Source organism: Pollicipes pollicipes, unplaced genomic scaffold (assembly GCF_011947565.3).
Source record: "Pollicipes pollicipes isolate AB1234 unplaced genomic scaffold, Ppol_2.1 Scaffold_2555;HRSCAF=2994_pilon_pilon_pilon, whole genome shotgun sequence".
In the NCBI taxonomy this organism is placed as follows: domain Eukaryota; kingdom Metazoa; phylum Arthropoda; class Thecostraca; order Pollicipedomorpha; family Pollicipedidae; genus Pollicipes; species Pollicipes pollicipes.
The window spans coordinates 42,053,735-42,064,315 of NW_023596136.1; the positions used below are offsets into that span (position 1 = coordinate 42,053,735).

The window sequence follows — 10,581 nt, forward strand, 5'->3', positions numbered from 1 at the left end:
CGCACATAGCGATCTTACCCGACCCGGTCGGAGCAGGCCCACGCGTCGGACACGCAGAGCCGGCTGGTCCGCCAACCGTATGGTGGAACGGTCAAAATCTGTAATACGGTCCCAGCAGCCCGCTCACCCGGGGCCCAGCCACTGCAGCCTAGGCAAGCTCCATGGGGTCCAGCCCGCTAACACGGCGCCCAGCCACTGCAGCCTACGCAAGCTCCATGGGGTCCAGCCCGCTCACCCGGGACCCAGCCACTGCAGCCTACGCAAGCTCCATGGGGTCCAGCCCGCTAACACGGCGCCCAGCCACTGCAGCCCAGGCCAGTTCCATGCACGCAGTTAACCTTTCAAAACACACTTGGGAAGACTCTCTGAACGGGGCGAGACCGGCCTCGCCACCCACCTGTCGGCAGCGCCACGAGTGTGTTCTCGAACAGCGCCGTGCGCACCATGCTGTACTGATACTGGCGCACCGGGTAGTCGATCGGGTAGGTCCAGGTCGTGCCGGAGGCCGCGTCGAAGCCGGGCAGTGTCTCCAGGGCGGTGCCGGCCGACGGCCCCGCCTGACACTCGCTGCCGACGGCGCAGAGGGCGCTTAACAACGGGTCACGTGTGGCCGTGATGGAGGCGTCAGCGCCAGACGGGGACGCAGCGGCGCAGCAGCACCGGCGCTAACAGAGGACCCAATGGTCAACATGCGCTTCCTGGGCTGGAGACGTGCGCGATGCATGCAGAAATCAATACAGCTTTCATCTACAGAGAAAAAAGCCCGCAAAAGATGAATCAATAGCAATGGAGGATGATGACGCAGCAACAAGAGGGCGCGTGCGATGCGGCCGGACTTTCGCCGCATTGGCTGCACCGTCAACCCCACCCAGTTAGAGACCAGGCTGGCATACCTCATGGTCTCATCCAGCGCCTGCGCCAGCAGCAGGTCATCCTCGTCGTCGTCGATGAGGATGACGTCATCGGAGGACGTCTTCGACGGTGCAGGGGCCGTCCGGGCGGGCACGGCCTGGAGCCCCCGGCAGCCGGACGCCGCCGGCGGTGCAGGCCCGGCGTCATCCTTCTTGAAGCCAGCTTGGAACAAGGTGAGCTGCTTGGGCTTTTGGGGCTGCTGCATCGGCAGTGAACAAGGCGTCTGAGGGCAAGGAGCTCATCCTGAAATGGAAGCTCTGCATAGCCTCTGAAGCACTGCTTATGAAATTGATTCCACATGAAGGTATATTGTAAAACATGCATTGTGCATGGATTTTCTGATGTCACATTACAAACATTTGTTAACAGCTTTTGGGGGTCAAAGCATACAACACCAGCCAAGAAGCATGCATGATAGATGCAGACAGTGAAATGTAGACATGCAAAGTGTATGCATGCAGAATGCATTATAGTGCTGATTTTTTACCTTGATGCTGAAAAGACTTTTGAGAAAATGAAAAGAAGAAGCCTCTGTGGTAAACAAATAATAACTTTTTACCAGAAAACATTTTTCAAATTCACTACTTCGCATTTCATCAGACTTCTCATTCATTAAACAATATTAAATTATTGATACCTAACACTTTTGGAGTTATTTGCAATTAAGCCAAGCTTTATGGATCCAAGACTTAAAAAGAAGCCATAGGGGGTATTTCTCCTTTGGAATGAGAATGTTTTATGCATCCTCAAAAAACTAATGGTGTTTACTAGGTCAAATTCTGATGATACAAATTTAGGTTTTAGGGTGAACTGTAGGCTCAATCCCTTTAACATGCATTAACTTTGCAGACAACCTGATGGAAGTAGAGAGCTATTGGTAGCTTGTTGGCAATCATTATTTGGATACAGAAATCCTCATCATCAGTTGGAGAAAAAATACCAGGTTAAAGGGCAATTATCATTACAAAAAAACAATGTATTTAAAAAACCAATGACATTGAGCATTGGGCACAAGGGGTGATCTCAGTCTGAGCTTGATGGTGATGGTTGCAAAAATTGGTGCCAATGGATTCCAGAAACAATAAGCCCATGTGTAAGACAATTGGATGTTTGCCAGCATAGCTCTTCCCTCTGTCGGCCATACAAGTACCAAAGTAAAGAAGTCCTAAACACTGCATAGCACCATCTGAACAGGCTGCCTTCTATTTAATAGTCAGATTTTGGGCAAGAGTTGTGGATTTCACACTGACATTTTGTTATCCACAGCTGCACATAATCTTTTGGCTTCCATGATCATCCAATAAGGATAGACACCTGCTTGCCAGTTTTACCTACCACTTGCCATTAAGCTGATTTGTACAAATCTAGATTATGGATGCCCACTTTACTTTAGTGTTTCCACCCAACGTCCTTTTATACACAACAATCAAACAGAATATTACAAAATGCTAATTTCAAACAGTGCTCAACAGAGGAGGCACCTACCATTAAAGTTATGAAACCTGCGAGATAACTGATCCAACAATAGCCGGGTAAAAATCACGTATTTTTCAGTTAGGTGGAAGTCATGGCACTTACTTCAACTAAGGCGCCAAGTCATACGTACAAACACGGCGCTCTAGTGACAAACATGATCAGCTGTTCATTTTTGTTGGTGATCTGAAGAGAGCACAAGGCAAGAACACTAAGGCGGGTGACAACCCGTAGAACTGCTTCAAATCATTTACAGTCTTACAGAGCCTTGCAGCGACTGTCTAAGAGACGAAGGCAGGCAAGAAGAGAAGAGAAGGGCGGAAGGAATGTTCCGCTTCTTAGGCCTCGGGGCTCCCGGCACCGATGATCAAGGGCATGAAAGGGCCGAAGAACTTTACGTGGGAGGTTTCATGACACGGGCCCAACAGGCAGGGTTCTTAAATATCGGCCAAAGGACCTCTTGCACCGATTAGGGGCAACCTGGGGCAATGATGGTCGGCATACGGCGGCCGTAAGGAAAAGTTAAAATAAATATTATCATGGAAGCACTTATTGGCCGGCAATGCAAATCGCTCATCGGCCGGCATGACCTTTTTTTTCAAATCAGCCCGTGGCGTCGGGCTGCTGACCACAGCTGACCCGTGCGTAGCGCGGTGGCCAGAATACGGCGGGCTGGGAAAAAATACCGATAGGCAAGGGCGAGGAACGCAACTGTGTGCATTCGATACATATGGTATAGGGGCATCAGGTGCAAGTACAAAACATTTGTGCGATTCTGACCTCAATTTAACTCGGTCGACCCGCCGAGAATGTCCCAGTTAATGCAGGCGGGACGGCCGCACCGGCGTTTTGCAAAGTGACAGAGTGCGATGAAAAACAATGCCCACTTATTGCGCGGCGGGCGCAACCATGTGCACACGATGTCATTGTGGGAACACTACTGGTCGGCAATTGGCGCAGTTACTTTATATTCTTTGAGGGGGGGGGGGGGGGACGGCTGAGCCCTTCCAAGTCTGACTAGAGCCTCCCTCCTTTCCCCCCCCCCCACACACACAACCACCCCAGTAATATCCCACTGAGTAGTGGTGGGTCAAGAGGGGGGTCATGGGGCCCTGGCCCCCCTTGGTTCCCAAAGGGGCCGATAGTGGGCTTTGATGTGGTCCATGGCCGGCCGAACAAAGCCAATTTTTACACAAAAACGCAACAACATTGGACCCCTGGGGGTCTACAGTCGACCAAGAACAGTTACAAACGAAAGTGAATCACCCATCAACAGACAATAAAAAATCGCTATAGGGGACCCATCCGTCAATCTGCCACTCACTCATCATCATCCGCATCTCATCACGCTCATCGTTCGGGCACAATTTTTTTGCTAGGAATTTTATGATTGGAGAGATTCTAGGGCCCGTTAAGTTGTCCAGAGGTCCTACGCCACTGCCAGCACCTTATATGTTCACTTGCGGGGATAATCCGTTTGCTTGGGAGCCTTCCACACCGCCATTGATTTCTTTGCATTTGCTCGGAGGGCCCTATTCTGTTTCTCGGGCCCTACCTGCAAGCATGCCGGGACACTCTTGTCGATCAGGCCCCCCCCCCCCCCCACGAATTCTTCCGATTCGTCCGGAAGAACTAATACGTTATAGCCGGGGGGCTCATTTGCTTACCTACCGGGGTAATGTCGGTTGCTCAGAGGCCCTTCACATCGGTCTCAGTTAACCTGCCGACGCACTCGCGACATGTTCACAGGCCCTCTACATTAGAGTTTGTCATCAGCAACAAAACCAAGTGAGACAAAGAAATTCATTGGGGCTTGAGCCCACAAGTAAACGACATGGCAAAGGTTCTTCCCAAAAACTTACATTCGTGAGGCGCGAGTCGATCGAAACATCGCCTTCAACCAAAGACCGGCGTTGCAGTCACCCGATGCTGGGCGGCCTTCGCCGCCGCAGGTAACACCAAGCCGTTGGCGGCCAGCGACACAAAATACCTTTGCGTATAGAAACGATGCTACTGAGCGCACATAAAGCCGTCGTACGAGAATGTCCCGGTCTTAAGTATAATATACAGATCAGACATTGCCCGATTGATTGCCTTTTGGCGGAAACTTTATGTGCTGTTGAGTATGAACTCGTTGTACGAATATGCTGGTTAGTCTTGCTTTAGACTTTCACTTCTCTAAGACAACTCACGTGTTGCAAACAAAACTACGTATAGGATATGACTCAGAATACATTGTCTGGTGTACAACTTAATACATACAGCAAGTTTTGCAGCCTGTAGGGGGGCGGCAGGGTGACCCATGCACATCCTGCTCCTAGCTGAGCCTGTGTAGCCGATGCACCAGCCCAAACAGCAACTGCTCACAGACTGGAAACCCAAAAAGCGTGTTGGCAGAGATCGCACGGTACTAGAAATACCTTTGCAGCTGGGGTCCACATATTGCCGAAGCTCGAGCTCCAGCCCCAGACGTTCCTCGGCAGTGCGGCACTGCGTCGCACTCCTAGTGTAAACCAAATAGGGCAATATGGCCAGCGGTGTCTGCACTTTGTTCTCAGCTAGCAGTCGCTGAGGTTTCGCAGTGGGGGCTGTGTGACTGGTCCGTGCCAGGGAATCGGTTTGGTGTACCTCACAGCCTCGAAGTTTACCGCTGAGATGACGAAGACCCTGGGCTGAAGAAGACCCTCCGTTTACTGCTCACGAGCGGAGCGACGATCGGAACCGCCTGTCCTCGCACCATACGGTTCTCATAACGAAGCATGTCCAGCAGCAGCTGTTCCGGACGGACCCAGTGCACGTTAGCAGGAGGAGTGGCTGCACCGTGCCCTATGTGTGCCGCGTCAGGTCACGGAGCAGCGCGATGCTCCGGAACAAGTTGCGTAAGCCAAAGTCGCAGCCGCTGTTTTGGCGGATGGCGGACCATACGGACACATAGTGGTCGACCACGCACTGGACGAGGTTCTTGAGAGCGCTGCTGGAAGTCTCGGTAAAGTTGTGAACAAGGAGCAGACCAGTGGCCAGTGCGAACTATCTGAAAACAAAAGCGGATATTTAGAACAGTGCGCTACGAACTGAGCATTAGGTCATACAAAAATTATTGCGCCCCCTTAGTGTATGTAATTATGCCGACATCCAGAGTCCTCAAATGTGACGGAATACATATAAACAAATATGCTAGTAAGCATGAACCAACCAGCAAACGATGCGACATACCACGGCACAAGGTAGGAAAATAAGTGCATCTTAACAGCGAACACCTGAAATATCAATTGATACTTGATGGACTTTAAACAATCATTGCTATAAATTCGAAGGTAATGCGTTTTCATATTTACCTGACGTGGTTCGATGGTCCGATTCGCCGCTGGGCTGCCACGTTTCGGACAAAGCCGTTTTAAACGCCGGAGGCCAGAAGGTGCAGCAGCTGCTGGTTGGTGCTCAGCTGTTGAATCAGGTCGACCGGCAAGTTTGGCACGTGCCCCGACCTAGGCTTGAATGTCACAACGTCCCTCTCCCAGACCTCCCCGGCACAGGTCTTGCCGATGGGTCCAGAAAAATTTCGATCCCGGGTCGTGCCGTCCAAACTTAGCACCAGATGGGGGGGGGGGGGGGTCAGCTCATTGCCAAGTAGCTGGCAGATAAACCAGTGTACGCGTGGCTCGGTGGCCAGCTCGAACAACCAGAACACGTCGCCTATCGTTTCGGTGTTGACGGCCGTGCCATCGCAGTCGAACACATTGATGTCGCCGTCGCACCGCGGGCTTACGGCGTGTAGCTCGTTGAACAAGTGCAGAGCGCGGCAGAAATCTCAAACCTGACTCGTGCATTGCTCCAGCATTTTGACGAGCCGTCCTCATCTCTTGCCCAGCAGATCTTCTTAGGATCTACGATGTTTTATTTCAAGTAGTCAGTCTATCTTTGCTGTCTTGCTGAAAGGCGATGATAGCAGCATCGACCCGTTTGGAGCCGCCCAAGCTTTCAACCGCCAGAGCGGTGTTAGTCAGATCGTTAACGCTATAATCTATAGTGGTAGTGGTCTCAACCGGAACGAACAATCGGCGTCGTCGCCATCTTCCACCATGTTCGGAACCGCGAACGAATACATGAATCCGTGCTCTCAGCTGACTCGCCAGCGCTAGACCACTTGGTCCCGGAACAGGCTCGGGGTCAGCATTAGCAGCCAGCGCTGGCTCAGCAGATGGCGCGGGCTCAGCAGTCGGCGGGAAAGACGACTCAGGCTCAGCAGCAGAGACCGCCTCACTAGCGGCCGAGCCACGACGCCCCAGGAGTTGTCTGGCCACCCTCCGCACCTCACGAGTCTCCCTAGTCACGATCGTATCCCAGTCATATGACCCCAGGGTAAGCTTCTGGTGCCTGTACTGGCCCTTCGTGGCAACCTGCTCCTGATACACTGTGCAGGCAACTGGGCATGGAAAGCTGCACAGAGACTTGCACTGGCATTTCGCGACATCAAGAAGTTTGTTGAATTTCGCGGTGGCGGCGTTGCTGTGTCACTCTTTTTCCTTCTTTGATTTTTTGCTGATGGCTCTGTTGGAATGATATCAATCCCTCTCGATCAATTTTGTCACGTATTTTGGATCATGAACAGGGATCGCTTCGTCGGTCCAAAGTACTCTGATTTCCACCGTCGCGGTCTTACAGATGGTATTAGTGAGATTCCCCATTGATTCGCGCAGTCACCGGATGTAGCCCAAGGGTTTCCGTGGTCGGCAGCTGGTGATTGGACAGCAGAGCCGGGTGGCCTGTCACACAATGTTTTATGCGCGACCGTGTAGGCTTTGGCATGCTCATACAAGTAATTGCTCGAAAGACAGGTTTCAGTAACGGCAAAACTAAACTAATAAGCGCATATCTCCCACGTAAAAAACACATAAACTGCAAATCACCATCACAATGATGCGTTAGGAATAACAAACATGAGCCTAACCCGGTCCTCTGGGGCATTCTCATAGCTGCGCAGCCTTGGGTTTTACCAAAAATGAATGTTCTTTACTAAAAGTTAGCTTAAAAGCTGTTTGTCAATATTTTGCTGGTGCTCTTCATGATGTTATTTCATACTTAATCTGCCAAGTGCCAGTTGTCTGGAAAGTGGCAGCTTTGAGGCCTGTTGGAGGATCATCCCAGTGCGTAAAATAGGTGGCGCTAGTATCGAATGCGCTTTCTTGGCCTGTCAAAGAAAAACTGCTCTCGCCTCACGAATATCAACATCGGTGCGGTGCAACAGACCTGAAAGTTTATCATTAACACGTGTGCCAAGGAAAAAATTTGTCTCAGATGATTCCAAGAGATTTACCTCCTCGATGACACACCTTACTCTACATACGTCTTGGGCTCTTCCAATTTTCTGCCACTTGTGGAGGGTCCTACGCTCTTTTAGGAGATTTCCATCTGTTAACCTGCTCGGGTACTCTCGATTGTCCGGAGGCCCTTTACATTGGGTCTTGGGTACTTCCTATTTGAATGGAGGATGCTGTACTCTTGCCGGGGACCAACTTCCGGGCTTATATGCTGTCTGTGTGCCTGCCTGTGTTCCTGTCTGTGTGCTGCATTTTGGCACCGTCGGGAAGTACGATCATTAACGATTCGTGTTCGCATGTTTTGCTCAGTTCCGTACTCCGGTGGTTCGGTGGTAGAGATTCCGGCCCTCCAGCGCGGCATCACGCACCCTGCGCTCTGCTGCAGCCAAAAATATGGAGCTGGACAGGGCGTAGGGGCAACCCAGTGCTGGAGGCCTAGCTCAACATTACGGGGGTCAGGTCCCTCAACAAACAATACAAATCGAAATATGCACCCTTCTCCCTTGTTCGCCAAGAAAAGTTATGAAAAAGTGACGATGAAAGTGAAAGTGAGAGATTGAAATAACTATTTCTGAATACGACGCCAAAAGGTAAACCCAAACACTGATCTGTGTTCTCCGGAACCTCTGAAATCACTCCAGTAGAATCGGCCAAGGTTTTGGTTGTCCGTATCTATGCAGGACTGATCTGGGACAACTACATGTTGAGTTGCATGTGCCGATGGCACTGAATTTTGATCGTACTAGCCAGAATCAATGCCGTGCCGAGCGAAACTAGGCAGCTGCTGGTAGAGGCTTTGATGTTCCCCCATATCAAATATTGCATGTATATTTGCAGAGGCTACTTTATGACTCAGCAAGGCCACTGTAGAAATGCATCAATTTCGGTGCCCGCATCGTGAAAGATCTTGGATGCTGCAATAGTGACCGGAACGCTGACTGAACTCAAATGGCTCTGTGTCATGCCGACAGCCCCCCTGAGCTGCTCCGTCAACCCATCACCAGCCGACAGCACCCCCGAGCTGCTCCGCCAACCCATCACCAGTTGACAGCACCCTCGAGCTGCTCCGCCAACCCATCACCAGCCGCTCTGGCTCCAGGTCATGCCGACAGCACCCCTGAGCTGCTCCGCCAACCCATCACCAGTCGACAGCACCCCCGAGCTGCTCCGCCAACTCATCACCAGTCGACAGCACCCCCGAGCTGCTACGCCAGCTCATCACCAGCCGACAGCACCCCGAGCTGCTCCGCCAACCCATCACCAGCCGCTCTGGCTCCAGGTCATGCCGACAGCACCCCTGAGCTGCTCCGCTAACCCATCACCAGCCGACAGCGCCCCCGAGCTGCTCCGTCAACCCATCACCAGCCGACAGCGCCCCCGAGCTGCTCCGCCAACCCATCACCAGCCGCTCTGGCTCCGGGTCATGCCGACAGCGCCCCCGAGCTGCTCCGCCTACCCATCACCAGCCGACAGCGCCCCCGAGCTATTCCGCCTACCCATCACCAGCCGATAGCACCCCCGAGCTGCTCCGCCAACCCATCACCAGCCGACAGCACCCCCGAGCTGCTCCGCTAACCCATCACCAGTCGCTCCGATGTATCCCGCCGCTGCAGAAGGGCAGCCGTGCACCGTCAGCTCCATAGCCCACGTACGCCAACATGCAGTTTGGTCGGCGCTCATTTTTGAGTCGCGCTACGCGTGCGTCGAGCTGGCTACCCACGGATGCGAGGTGTTCGACGAGCTCGGTCGGTCGCTGGACTAGGCTGGCTAGCAATGATAATGCCTGTATGATGACGGCATCGTTTCGACAGGTTTCTGTGTTCAAGGGTGTATTGGTGTTACATGTGTCCGACATATGTTACTTACGCGGAATGCTGAAAAACATGTTATAGATGTTTCCGAATAGACCAGTGATTGATAACTGAATGAGGCCACACCAGAATATCAGAATCGCAGAAGTCAGGCGATGGATCCAGAAACAAGGTCAGTTCAGGCCACTGTATGATCCTGCAAGAAAAGTATGAACGACAAATTTCCAGACAACGAATGAAGTGACAAGTAAAATGCTTTCAATTGCATTACCGGATGACAGCCAGTTCTTGAGTCAGTGACGGCCATCATATAAGTATTGGAAGAATGGAAAGGGGCCAAGTAGCAGGGAATTTCACATGAGGCTCCAAATAATCATTTGTTGAGTTTTTGTAGCATTTCCCCTTGAATTATGACTTCGTGTCAACAGGGTAACAATCAAAACAGAGTGTCGTTGTGACAGCCCCAATCCCCGTATCCAAGCTCGGGGGATACTGGACCAGTTTTCCCAAAACATGCTCGCCATTCTAAACACCAGATGTAGTTCCATCAGCCGCTGTGAACCTATTGACCACAGAATACTGTGGCGACGGGTGACGGAGACATCGACTACAATCCCAACCATGAGTGAGGTCGCTGAGGTTCGGACCCCAGGTTGACCCATTCTTTGTGTCTCTTCATAATACGGATTTGGAGGCAGATTGAGCCTAGAAAACTGGCCCATGACTGCGATAGCAATCAAGATGTGACTACGTCCTTGATGCCAGCAGTCACTGTGAAGATCTGAACTTTAGACCTCACTCCCTTGCTTCGGTGGCGTTTCCCTGCGCTCCCTATATCAAACCTCCACCGGTGGGCCGCAACACCGCTACTTGCACCTGCCGCTAGGGGCGCTGCTCGTGGCGTACCAGTCTCCGCTCCATGTTCGGGCAGGGCACCGCTCGCGATGTGCCGTCCAACGAGTGTTGGACTGGGACTGCAGGCTATGAACGTCTGTACACGCACCGTGATGCTGCACGAGGTGTAGCTATTGCGCGATGCATCTCCCGTCGCCGGATCGCGGACGTCG

General features: G+C 52.0%; 1 protein-coding gene across 1 annotated transcript in view; it reads right to left on the reverse strand.

Moving 5' to 3' along the window:
- The window catches only part of Fancm (FA complementation group M), a 30,253-nt gene extending 27,771 nt beyond the window's left edge, over nucleotides 1-2,482 (reverse strand). Inside the window, exons 1-3 of the mRNA XM_037224805.1 lie at nucleotides 2,398-2,482; nucleotides 894-1,135; nucleotides 398-567 (exon numbers count right to left, since the gene is read on the reverse strand). Of these exons, the coding sequence (XP_037080700.1) occupies nucleotides 398-567; nucleotides 894-1,135; nucleotides 2,398-2,400 (415 nt within the window). The 5' untranslated portion in view covers nucleotides 2,401-2,482. The remainder of the gene's footprint in view (nucleotides 1-397; nucleotides 568-893; nucleotides 1,136-2,397) is intronic.
- Nucleotides 2,483-10,581: the final 8,099 nt, after the last annotated feature.